Raw genomic sequence first — 13322 nt, 5'->3', positions numbered from 1 at the left:
GCCACAATGCTAACCAACATTGGAAGTACATGATCAAGAATGAAGGTAGTTCTACAGAGGTGGTCAATGGATGTCCCAAATTTTCAACCTCTATGTAAGGTTCTAGGCTAGGCCTTGGCCAGTTGTTAACCTTGATAACTTTAAGGTGGGTAGATTTCAACTCCCAGAATTCCCTCATAAGAAGAGTGTGCTGGCTAGGGAATTCTGGAAGTTGAAGTCCATCCATCTTAAATTTATCAGGGTTATCAAAACACTGGCCTACATGATAGCGCTTGTTGACATCTTTTCTCCATGGAATGCCTAATGTTCCCGAAGCTAGATCCAAAGCTCAACCCACAATCCTTGCACATATTCACTTTCTCTCCAGTGAGGCATCTCTTGTGTTTCGTCAGGGTAGAGCTATCACAAAACCCTTTGTCACAATAAAGACATTTGTAAGGTTGCTCTCCTGTATGGAGTCTCTAGACCATTGGTGGAAAGACCAGCTACAACTGGGAACACCCAAAGTGTGAGTCCGGTGAGGGTTCAAATAAACAGAGCTTAGAACAAACCCCTTTCCATGCACTTCACACATGTAGGTTTCTCTCCATATGGCTTTGTTGGTGGATAATGAATGATGTACCTCTGAATCCTTTGCCACAATCTATAGTCTATACCAGGGGTAGGCAACCTTGGCTCTTTTATGACTTCAACTCCCAGAATTCCTGATCCAGCATGGCTCAGCTTGGAAACTCTCCCTTTCCCCTCAGCATGGCTGGCTCAGGAATTCTGGGAGTTGAAGTCCACGAGTCATAAAAGAGCCAAGGTTGCCTACCCCTGGTCTATACAGTCTGTCTCCTGTGTGACTTCCCTGGTATGTCACCAGGTGGGAGCTGAGACTAAATTTTTCCCATCATCCCAGGCACTGGAGGGTTTCTTCTCAAGTGTGGACTTACTGGTGCTTTTTCAGAGTTGAGTTCTCAATGAAGTTCTTCCCACAATCTGGGCATCTGGGAGGGAGCTCTCCATTTTCTGGTGGCCAAAACTTTTCTGACACATAGTGGACTGATAAGGTTTTTCTCAGGCATGATACCTCCGGTGTTGGATCAGGTTGAAGCCTCGCTGAAATGGATCCCACACTGGACATGACCGTAGGATTTCTCTCCTGTATGGACTCTTTGCTGTTTAATCAGATTAGAGTGCAAGCTAACCACTTGCCACAGTTAGAGCAGCTATCAGCCATTCCATTGGTCTCCACAGCTGTGGCTGCCCTGTTTTAAATGTTAGCAGGATGAAATTGTTTACTGTTGTCATCATCATCGTCGTCATCATTGTCAGAGTTGGAAGGAGGTCTCAAGCAGGAGACCTCACACCATTTCAGTCAAATGGCTATCCAGTCTCTTCTTAAAGCTTTCAGTGATTGAACACTCATAACTCCTGAAAGCAAGATATTCCACTGGTTGATTGTTCTCACTGTCAGGAAATTTCTCCTTAGTTCTAGGCTGCTTCTTTCCTTGATTTCCTTCTTTCCATCCATTGCTTCTTGTCCTGCCCTCAGGTGCTTTGGAGAATAGCTTGACCCCCTCTTCTTTGTGGCAGCCACTTAGATTTTGGAAGAGTGCTATCATGTCACCCCTAGTCCTTCTTTTCACTAGACTAGTAGACATAGCCAATTCCTGCAACCGTTCTTCATATCTTTTAGACTCCAGGCCTTTAATCGTCTTAATTTGGTTTCCTTCTTCCCCTTTTACCTTGCATAAGGGAAGTTAGGGGAAACCACAGGGATAGGTACAGTACATCTCTCCTTGGAAGAGAGCTGTGTTGTTTTATAGTGGCCAAAATCCAAGAGTCTGGTTACAGTTTTCTCATTAGCACAGTGTTTCTCCAACCTGACAACTTTAAGATGTGTGGACTTCAATTCGCAGAATTCTCCAGCCACTTTTGTGTAGTAAGGTGCTGGTTTAGAAAACAGGAGATGGTGAGTTCTAGTCCCATCTTACCTATGAGCCAATCATGAGGAGACGGTAAGTTCTAGTCCTGTCCTAGATATTAAAGCTGGCTGGGTAACTTTGGGCCAATCACTGCCTCTCAGCCTACTCCACAAGGTTGTTGTGGGGAAAATAGGGGGGGTGGAGAGTAATCATATAGTTTGCTTCCTTGAGTTACTTATAAAGTGACACATGTGGGATAAATAACAAATGAACAAAACCAGCACTTTGAACTGACTCGAGCAATAGACTGACAGCCAGGATAGATGGCAAAGGATTGGAATAGTATGTTCCATAAATCCAATCCTCTTTTCCTAACCCTTTCTCCCAAAGACATAACCATTTTTATTATTATGTAAAATTATTGTGTAGCTTCAGCTTAACGTTTCTCACTAATTAGCCCCAACGTATCCCTAAACCTCTGAACGTTTTGTCTTATGATGAGGGTTTGTATTGATCTCACTATAAAAAGAAAAAAATCTACAGAAAGTAAGAGAGGGCTCGCAGGGAGAGAAGAAAATAAAATGAGAGGAAATTCTTCTCAGGATAGAAACAGGATGTGAGGATGTGGCTTTTTTGGCTAAGAGAATTAACTTCCGGTCCACATGGTCCTACTTTACATTTCACTTTTGTCCTGCAAGAAATTGCCCAAATTCCTTCTCATCAGGGGCATCTGCAGAGAAGGGCAAAACAAACAAACAAAACCAAGATGGTGGTCTCAATAGTGCAATCATAGGCGACACCGATAAAACAGGGTGGGTCTTTAATCATGCGGCCATCTTAAGCTTGTGTCCCCTGCAGCAGATGTCCTTGCTTCACGTTTTAAGATGGCTAGCCTGCTGTACCTCCTGAATTTCCATTCAGCAATTTTTTATTTTTATTTTTTGCATTTTATAAATGCAAAAATCACAAGATGGTGGGTTTACAGTGGTGATAAACTATAAGGCTGCAACTCCTTAGAGCAGGGCTGTCAAACTTGCAACGTCACGTGAAATGTCGCGACGTATTGCGAATTTTTTCATTGCCAGCAATGGGGTGGGCACGGTTTCAGCCTGTGGGCCGGCAGTTTGACCACCTCTGCCTTAGAAAGAAATCTCTTTCAGAAAATAAGAGGAAGCTCATATCAGCTTCCCAAAATTATCCTGTCACAAGTCATGTTTTTTTTTTTGAAATGTTAGACAAAATTCAGTTGTGTACCTCAGTTAGGAGCTGGGACTTTTTTTTTAAAAAAAAAAATCTTGGTTAGGTTAGGTTGAGGTAGCATGTGTCATAGTTCTCTCATCAAATGTTAATACCACAATGACCACTTTACCACCTATGCTGAGTGAGAAAAAAGACGAAGGCTGGGACTTTCGGAACCTTTCTTGACAGTTAAATTACAGGAAAGGCAAAATACTATTTTAAAAAGTGTTACCAGGGGCAGCACACTTGGGCTCACCACATCTACAGTTGTGAGCAAGCTGTAAAATGAAGGATTGTTTCTTTCTCAGCATAGCTGCTTCCTTTCAGATCAACTGGATGCCATTTTGTTTTGTGAAAAATAAAACTTCAAGGGTCGCTTAGGATTATTTCAGCCCAGTTGTAATAAATGTATCGCACTGATGATATTACCTAGTTTGGTAATGAAATGTCTGCAAGAAAACCACGAGAGCAACATGGTTTGACCCTGAGCTACAAATATTCTCTTCTATTAATAAACATATTTCACGGTAGAAGCGAACTCAAACATTTCTTTTTAACCTATCTAAAGTATTGAGGCCTTTGAACTATGGTGCTGGGGAAGACTCCTGCGAGTCCCTTGGACTGCAAGGCGATCAAACCGGTCAGTCCTAGAGGAGATCAACCCTGACTGCTCTTTAGAAGGCCAGATCCTGAAGTTGAAACTCAAATACTTTGGCCACCTAATGAGAAGGAAGGACTCACTGGAGAAGAGCCTCATGCTGGGAAAGATTGAGGGCAATAGAAGAAGGGGACGACAGAGAATGAGGTGGCTGGATGGAGTCACTGAAGCAGTAGGCGTGAGCTTAAATGGACTCCAGAAGATGGTAGAGGACAGGAAGGCCTGGAGGAATGTTGTCCATAGGGTCGCGATGGGTCGGACACAACTTCGCAGCCAACAACAACAACAACAATAGTTTCAGTCCTTGCCTGGATGCTGTGCACCCTTACATCATGAAAGCTGTTAATCTTTAAGATATTCCTGGACTTTTCATTGTTTTGGCTGCAACTGAAACAATGGAAACAAACCACATCTACGCCTTTGCTAAACAAAAATAGTTTTGATATGAGTTAGGCAAAGGAAACGGAGAGGGGAATAAAGAGTAGAGAAGAAGAAAGCTTCTGTCCTGTTTTAACTTAGTCACACTAATTCTATACCAGGTTTTGGTAATGAACTTTACTCCTCTAGTATGTCTCAGCTTCTCAACTCACTTTAGCACCTGTTCCCACCCCTCTCTGTCCTTTGAGGGCTGGACTTTCTTCTCAGCAGAAAAATAAAACCTCTTTCAGATTAGACCTGACTGCAAATTCCCTACAAAGCTGCCTCAAAGCTGTTTTTTTTAAAAATCTTTCTTTCCTTGATTGACTGCAGATTAATTTCTTATCCTTCCAGGCATGGATCCTCCGTGGATGCTTTTCTACCTGGGCACAGGTGAGTGTCCAAAGCAAGGGAAATCTGGGCATTAATTGGGGACAACTCTCATCAACTTCTTTGTCCTAGTTAAGATCCTAAACATAAAAAAACACTTGCAAAGTCCAGCTGCAAAGCCCAGCGACTTTCAACCACAAAGTTAGCTTTTCTTTTCTTAAGCGTTTCTTTAAAAAGTTCTGCTCCTACTCTTTAAAAGACATTAGTTGCAGTCTGGGGCAAACTTACTTGCAACTCCATCAGCAGCTTCACCAGTTCACCTTCCTGTGCTAACAGTGCCGCAGGACAAAACAATTTCTCGTTACTAAATACCCCAGTCAGCTAAGGGAGTAGAACTGTGAAATGGGTGACTTTAGATTGTTCTTAAAAGAGGTTTACTTAATCTGCAAGCCATCTTTATTTTGCCACTACTAGCCTATCCAGGCAGCAAAAATGTTTCTAATTCTGCCTCCTTGATTTGGGGGAGTGGGGGGGGGAGATAATTCCAGGTAGAATTCTGAGCCTCCTTCAAACCATCATTCTAGCCCTTTCCTACAGCTCTCTCTTCTTGATGGAACATAATTTGGGAAGAATGTGTAATTTAAGAGGCTCAATGAAAGCCTTTATCTCCAACAGCGTGGGTGCACTGGTGCTATGGTTTCAGTGTGGATGTGGATGCCCCAACGATCTTTGAAGGCCAAAGTCAGAGTTTCGGCACAAGTATCGCCCAGATTGAGAATAAGTAAGAGGAAATAGATTTTTAATTTGGTTTTTTGCACCCACTGCAATGCTCAGGCTGGCTTGTTTCAACTCTCATTTTCTATCCTTACTTCTTCCTTGCCTGTCCTCTTCTGCAGGTTGAAAAGTCTACATTATTTTACTATTTTTCCAGTCCAGTTCCCTCCTGTCAGCTGTCTTCCTGATATTATAGAGAAATCCAGGAATGATCAAGGGTCTGATAGCAGCCATTGTCTTAAAAGTCACAAGAGTTGGTGAGCTGCGGCAAACTTCATCAGATGCAAAGCATGGCTAGGCTGATGTAGCATATGTTAATTCAGTGTTTCTCAACGCAGGCAACTTTAAGATGTGTGAACTTCAATTCCCAGAATTCCTCATCCAGCAAAGAATTCTGGGAGTTGAACTCCACACAACTTAAAGTTTTCAAGGTTGAGAAACGTTGCTTTAATTGAAGTACAGAAAATGACTATTAGGTTAAAACCATAACTTTAGCTCTGCAGCATCCCCAAGGACCAATGCATGAAATGAACCTGAAGAACACCAGCATTCTGCTGCAGTGTTACAGATGACCCCCCAAATTATTAGAAAGAAATGGAATTCATAATTTAAATAAGGAGGTCACCAAGTGTTGTCTCCAATATAGCCACTGGTTTGTTTCAGGCATTGTTCTTTGTAGAACAGAAGCTGTATATATTAAGACAAGACATTGATTCAGCTCAGTTCCAGATCTGCTATAAAGAATCTGGCAGTGGAGCTGGCAAAATATTAGTCCATGTTCATTGACTCACCAGGGAATTCTCTTATCAATAAAATAATGGCTGCAAAAATCTTTATTTACTGTATTATTTCTAATCTCTCACTCACTCTGCCTGCCTATCTATCTATCTATCTATCTATCTATCTATCTATCTATCTATCTATCTATCCATCCATCCATCCATCCCCCTCCCCCCTTCCTATCTATCTATCTATCTATCTATCTATCTATCTATCTATCTATCTATCTATCTATCTATCTATCTATCTATCTATCTATCTATCTATCTCCCTTCCTCCCTCCCTCCCCCTCCCTATCTATCTATCTATCTATCTATCTATCCATCCATCCATCATCTATCTATCTATCTATCTATCTATCTATCTATCTATCTATCTATCTATCTATCTATCTATCTATCTCCCTTCCTCCCTCCCTCCCTCCCCCTCCCTATCTATCTATCTATCTATCTATCTATCTATCTATCTATCTATCTATCCATCCATCCATCATCTATCTATCTATCTATCTATCTATCTATCTATCTATCTATCTATCTATCTATCTATCTATCTATCTATCCTTCCTTCCTTCCTTCCTTCCTTCCCTCCCTCCCTCCCTCCCTCCATCCATCCATCCATCCATCCATCTATCTATCTATCTATCTATCTATCTATCCATCCCTCCCTCCCTCCCTCCCCCTCCCCCCTCTCTATCTATCTATCTATCTATCTATCTATCTATCTATCTATCTATCTATCTATCTATCTATCTATCTATCTCCCTTCCTCCCTCCCTCCCTCCCTCCCCCTCCCTCCCTATCTATCTATCTATCTATCTATCTATCTATCTATCTATCTATCTATCTATCTATCTATCTATCTATCTATCTATCTATCTATCTATCTATCTATGGTTGGGCAAGGGCAAGGACAGGAGCCTCCACCACAAATTTAATAAGAGGCCCCTGGTGCATTTTTTATCTCGATTTTTTATGGGGTTAGGGAGAGGGGAGGGTTCTAAAAAGGTTCGGTTGGAGACTGGGGGGGTTCCACCAACCGTTTCTCAGACCAGGCCGGGGATTGCTCGCGCCGCGGTGGGGCTTGGGTTGGGGGCCTACGGGGCCCCGGAGCGGGGTGTGGGATTGCCTATTCCCACGGCGGTAGGGAATGGCCGCAGGTGTATGAACAGAGGGCCGTATCAATACCCGGGAGTGCGTCCCCGCTGTCTTCAAGTGGTGATGCGCTCCGACCCTCTGATTTCGGCTCGTGGTACCGGGAGCAAGGATGAGCAGCCACCTGAGCTCAGGCTCGTGTATTTCAATGCCAGGTCCGTAATGAATAAGGCTCCTCTCATTCAGGAGTTGATTGAGGAGGAGCATGCGGACCTGGCTTGCATTACGGAGACCTGGTTGGGCCCAGAGGGCGGGGTCCCCCTGGTTGATCTTTGCCCATCAGGCTTCCGGGTGCTGCACCAGCCTCGGGCTCAGGGTAGGGGTGGTGGAGTGGCAGTAGTTGCAAGGGAGACCTTATGTCCGCGGGAGGCCACCATGGTCCAGATAGTCGGGTGTGAGTCCCTCCTCCTGAGATGTGGTCCCAGAGCTCAGTTGGGCTTGCTGCTGGTGTATGTTTCACCTAGACACGTGGCAGCAGCCCTGCCTGAGCTTCTCGATATCCTCTCAGGGTTGGTGGTTGAGTTCCCCAAACTTATAGTTTTGGGTGACTTCAACCTACCATCCCTGGGGGGATCATCTGAGTTAGCTCGGGAGTTCATGGCTTCCATGACGGCCATGGACCTGAAGCAGGTTATTCTGGGCCCAACTCACGGGGGGGGTCACACGCTCGACTTGGTTTTTCTATCCGGACGGTGGTTAGATGATCTTGGGGGGGTTCTCCAATTATTTCACCCCTGTCATGGACCGATCATCATCTCCTGCGGATGGTCTTCCGTTTTGCCACTCCCTGTCGTGGGGTTGCTGAGCCAATAAGATGGTTCCGCCCTAGACGCCTTATGGACCCTCAGCGGTTCCAAACGGCGCTTGGGCCCCCACCTGCCTCCTTTGCTCACAGCTCGGTCGATGCCCTAGTGGAAGCCTGGGAAAGGGCAGCCACGGAGGCACTCGACCAAGTTGTACCCATGCGGCCCTTGACCCGACGCAGATCTCAACGGGCCCCATGGTTCTCCATGGAGCTCCGCGAGATGAAGCGTCGGAGACGGGGCCTAGAGAGCTGTTGGCGGTCCAGCCGATCCGAATCCGACCGGTTATGACTAAGGTCGTTTACGAGAACTTATCTTGCAGCGTTGAGGGTGGCTAGGTCTAACCACTTTGCCACCCTCATCGCGTCCGCAGATAATCGCCCGGCCGCCCTGTTTAGGGTAACTCGCTCCCTTCTTAATCAGGAGGTGAGGGAGGAACCCTTGCAGGGTCGAGCCGAGGAGTTTAGTCAATTTCTGTCGGACAAAATCGCTCGGATCCGGACTGGTTTGGACTCCGACTGGGCAGAGTCTGACGAAGAGGATACGGGCGGCCTTGTCGATTTAATCTGGGAAGAGTTCGATCCTGTGACTCCTGAAGAAGTGGACAAGATCATGGGGAAGCTGAGCTCCACCACGTGTTTGTTGGACCCGTGCCCCTCCTGGCTGACTTATGCAGCCCGGGATGGGACACGAGGCTGGCTCCAGGCAGTGATTACGGCCTCTCTGAGTCAGGGTAGCTTTCCCGCCACCTTGAAGGAGGCGGTGGTGAGACCCCTCCTCAAGAAGCCTGCCTTGGACCCAGCAATTTTAAACAACTATCGTCCGGTCTCCAACCTTCGCTTTTTGGCGAAGGTTGTTGAGAGCGTGGTGGCGCAGCAGCTCCCTTTGTTCTTGGATGAAGCTGATTACCTAGACCCGTACCAATCGGGTTTCAGGCCCGGGTACAGCACGGAGACGGCATTGGTCGCGCTGGTGAATGATCTCTGGCGGGCTCGGGACAGAGGTTGCTCCTCTGTCCTAGTCCTTTTAGACCTCTCAGCGGCTTTTGATACCATCGACCATGGTATCCTGCTGCGACGTCTCAGAGGGTTAGGAGTGGGAGGCACAGTTCTCCAGTGGTTCTCCTCTTACCTTCTGGGACGTTCGCAGTCGGTGTTGGCAGGGGGGCAGAGATCGACCTTGAGACCTCTCATTTGTGGAGTCCCTCAGGGATCGGTTCTCTCGCCTCTCCTGTTCAACATCTATATGAAGCCGCTGGGTGAGATCATTCGTGGTTTTGGAGTTGGGTATCACCAATATGCTGATGATACCCAACTTTTTATTTCTACCCCAAACCACCCCAGCGATGCCCTCGACGTGATGTCCCGTTGCCTGGAGGCGGTCCGGGTCTGGATGGGGAGGAACAGGCTTTGACTCAACCCTGACAAGACTGAGTGGCTGTTCGTGCCGGCATCCCGGGAAATTCCGATCATTCCATCATTGGCCATGGGGCGTGAGCTATTACCCCCCATAGATAGGGCTCGCAACTTGGGGGTCCTTCTAGATTCACAGCTCTCTTTGGAAGAGCATATTGGAGCTGTGACTAGGGGGGCCTTTGCCCAGGTTCGCCTGGTGCGCCAGTTGCGGCCCTATCTAGACCGGGATGCCTTGCGTACAGTCACTCATGCGCTCGTGACCTCTCGTCTGGACTACTGTAATGCTCTCTACATGGGGCTGCCCTTGAGGTCCACCCGGAGACTTCAACTGGTGCAAAATGCAGCCGCGCGAGTTGTCTTGGGGGTTTCCCGATACTCCCATGTTACACCTTTGCTCCGTGAGCTGCATTGGCTACCGGTTGCTCTCCGGGTGAGGTTCAAGGTCCTAGTGATGACTTACAAAGCCCTTCATGGCATGGGTCCGGACTACCTATGGCAACACCTGCGGCCGGCGTCAACTTCCCTCCATCCAGTGCGCTCCCACAGAGAGGGCCTCCTCAGGGTGCCGCCGATCAAAGAATGCTGATTGGTGACCCCCAGGGGGAGAGCGTTCTCTGTGGGCGCGCCAGACCTTTGGAACCGCTTACCGGTTGAGCTCCGGATGGCCCCCGACCTTCGCTCCTTCCGGCGCGATCTTAAAACCTTCTTTTTCGAACAAGCTGGCCTGGTCTGATGGGATGGGGTTGGGTTTTTATAAATAGCTCTAATTTTAAGATGTATGAATTATTATGGGCATAATGGTTTAATCGCTTTTAATTTTTGTATTCGGTTTTTTACTATGTATTGCCCTGTTCACCGCCCTGAGTCCCTCGGGAGAAGGGCGGTATACAAATTAAATTATTAAATTAAATTAAATTAAATTATCTATCCATCCATCCCTCCCTCCCTCCCCCCCTCTCTATCTATCTATCTATCTATCTATCTATCTATCTATCTATCTATCTATCTCCCTTCCTCCCTCCCTCCCCCTCCCTATCTATCTATCTATCTATCTATCTATCTATCTATCCCTCCCTCCCTCCCTCCCTCCCTCCCCCTCCCCCCTCCCTATCTATCTATCTATCTATCTATCTATCTATCTATCTCCCTTCCTCCCTCCCTCCCTCCCTCCCTCCCCCTCCCTATCTATCTATCTATCTATCTATCTATCTATCTATCCATCCATCCATCCATCATCTATCTATCTATCTATCTATCTATCTATCTATCTATCTATCTATCTATCTATCTATCTTTCCTTCCTTCCTTCCTTCCTTCCTTCCCTCCCTCCCTCCCTCCATCCATCCATCCATCCATCCATCCATCCATCCATCCATCCATCTATCTATCTATCTATCTATCTATCTATCTATCTATCTATCTATCTATCTATCTATCTATCTATCTTTATCTCTCTATTCTCAATCTATCATCTATCATCTAACTATATCTGCCTGCCTGCCTGTCTCTGTCTCTGTGTTTCTCTCCTGCATCCATTTCTGTCTGTCTGTCTGTCTTTCTATTAACATCTTTCTTTCCTCTTCTCTCTTGCTAGAGACCACTACTCCTGCATATGGTGCATTGTCAAGAGCCAACTACTGTATGTTAAAGGGGTTGTGAAAATATTAATCATCCTTCTGCTTTCTCCCCCCAGGGTGCTCGTTGCAGCCCCCTTCGAGACGGGACAGGTGAATGAAACGGGCAAACTCTACCAATGCGCCTACCCTTCGGGTGAATGTCAAGAGATTAGCATCCAAAGTAGGTTTGAAGAGCCCTTCCATTTCCCATCTGTACGGTTGGTCTCAAGGGAAAGAGCAGGGTTAGGAATTCCAATTCTGCCCCTTTGTAAGGACTGGAGAAGGATCTGGCCAGGGAGGAACATTCCTGGGTATCTTTCAGAGGAAAGAAATCCCATCTAACTCTGCGAAGATCTGACCTGGAAAGTTAATACAACCCAGAAAGGCCCAACAGAGACTCCACTTCCTCAGGGTCTTGCAGAAGAACAGGGTAGAACAACGGCTAATGACCCTCTTTTACCGGTCTACTATAGAGAGCGTCCTCTCGTACGGTATTGTGGTTTGGTATGCTGGTCTGACAGCCGCGGATAGGAAGGCATTACAGAGGGTGGTGAGCGCAGCACAAGACATTGTGGGCTGTCCCCTGACACCACTGGATGACCTCGCCAGTGTTCTGAACCAGCCCTCTTCTGGCCTTGTAGTAAGGCAAACCCCTATTCAGAAAGAAGAGACTGGAGAGCGTCCAAGGCTAAAAGGCGTCTGCCAGGATTTATTACTCAATTAACAAAAACACTAGAGCTTGTCTCCTCAAGCGGAAGAGTTGCTTTCAGCAACCAGCCCCTCCCCAAACACTCCTTTTATTGAGAGCTCAGGGCGTGGTCTCCCTGTGCCTCCTCCCGAGGAGTCCCACAGCCTTTCTTTGTTTGTTCCTGCTCGACTGCCTCCTGCGTCGGGCGTCCTTGAACAGGGCCAGCTGTGGGTCATCATCCTCCGCACTATCGGGCTCACGCAGCTGAGAAGAGGTCCCCGGCTGAGGGCTCTGCAAAGCCTCCAAACCATCATCAGCCGGTTCGTCTCCCTCCTCCCCCTCATCTGAGTCATCCGATACATCGGAGCCGGCTGTCGGACCCACAGGCTGGCCCTGAGTCACAACAGCCAGGGCTCGCTGCCTTGGAAGAGTGAGGAAAATTCTCAGGGATGACTCACACCCTGGACGGTATCTCTTTACTCTCCTACCATCGGGTAGGACACAGGTCTGCAACCCGCAGCTCCGGACCCGCATGCGGCTCTTTCAGCCGTCTCCTGCGGCTCCCAGTCCTCTGACATGTGCAGTCCAAAAAAAAAAAAGTGGGACTAAAAAAGTTCAACCAATCAATTCAAATATGCAGGGTAGGTGCATATCTCGCCTTGGCTCCACTCTTCAGTCAAACCCTGTTCTGCGCATGCGTGCATGTACACTCATGTGCACACATTTTTTGCGGCTCCCAGTTTTTCCTTTTGTGAGGGAACCGGTTCCGAGTGGCTATTTCACTGTTTCAGGTTGCTGATCCCTGGGGTAGGAGATATAGGAGTACAGCCAGCCGCACCAACAGGCTGAAAAACAGCTTTTATCCATGGGCTGTTAGGCTTTTGGACGGGAAATAATTTGTATAAACTTTATGCAGAATTGACTTGTGAGGCCGGTGTGTTGTGCAATTAGTTCACATGGTGTAATAAGATGGAGGGTTTGTGTCACTGTGAGTTGGGGGGTGGGGGCACGAAGGGAAGCTCAGCCAATCTCAATGTATACATGGTTGTACTTTGACAATAAAGGTTCATTCATTCATTCATTCATTCAAATTCAGAAGAACAGGGGGTGAGACCAAAGGGCAGTGTCAGAAGAATAATTTGGGGTTCCAACACGAGCTGAGGCTGCGCAAGAATAAATAAAAATAACATCCAGACAGCTGTGAGGATGGGAGAAATATTTATCCCCCAAAGCTGAGGGGTTTGCTTTGGGGGCAGCAGCAGAGTTTTATAGGAGAGTTTGCCTTGGGTGTGGAAGTGTCTACGTGCTGATTCTAGGGGGACACTTAAGGTGTGTGTGTGTGTGTGTGTGTGTGTGTGTGTGTAGAGAGAGGTAGGTAGGTAGGTCACTTAAGATGTTTATTCTTGTGAATGTGCAGTTCTGCTGAGAGTCCTAATTTAATTAACTCTTTTTTTTACAGACCTTATCCTTTAATATGTGGATTAGGTCAAGGTAACTTATTTGGGGGTTGAGGAAGTTTGAGTAAAAGAATTCCCCCC

At 46.7% G+C, this 13322-nt stretch overlaps 1 protein-coding gene across 1 annotated transcript in view; it reads left to right on the top strand.

Moving 5' to 3' along the window:
- Positions 1–4580: 4580 nt before the first annotated feature.
- LOC308676280 (integrin alpha-D-like) overlaps positions 4581–13322 on the top strand; it is a gene marked incomplete at its 5' end in the record, with an annotated part of 49414 nt that continues 40672 nt past the window's right edge. Inside the window, 3 exons of the mRNA XM_081342093.1 lie at positions 4581–4617; positions 5230–5335; positions 11174–11277. Coding sequence (XP_081198219.1) covers positions 4581–4617; positions 5230–5335; positions 11174–11277 — 247 coding nt within the window. The remainder of the gene's footprint in view (positions 4618–5229; positions 5336–11173; positions 11278–13322) is intronic.

This window comes from Vipera berus (assembly GCF_964194415.1).
Source record: "Vipera berus genome assembly, chromosome: W".
NCBI classification, from domain to species: domain Eukaryota; kingdom Metazoa; phylum Chordata; class Lepidosauria; order Squamata; family Viperidae; genus Vipera; species Vipera berus.
This window is presented reverse-complemented; position numbering and strand designations above follow the sequence as displayed.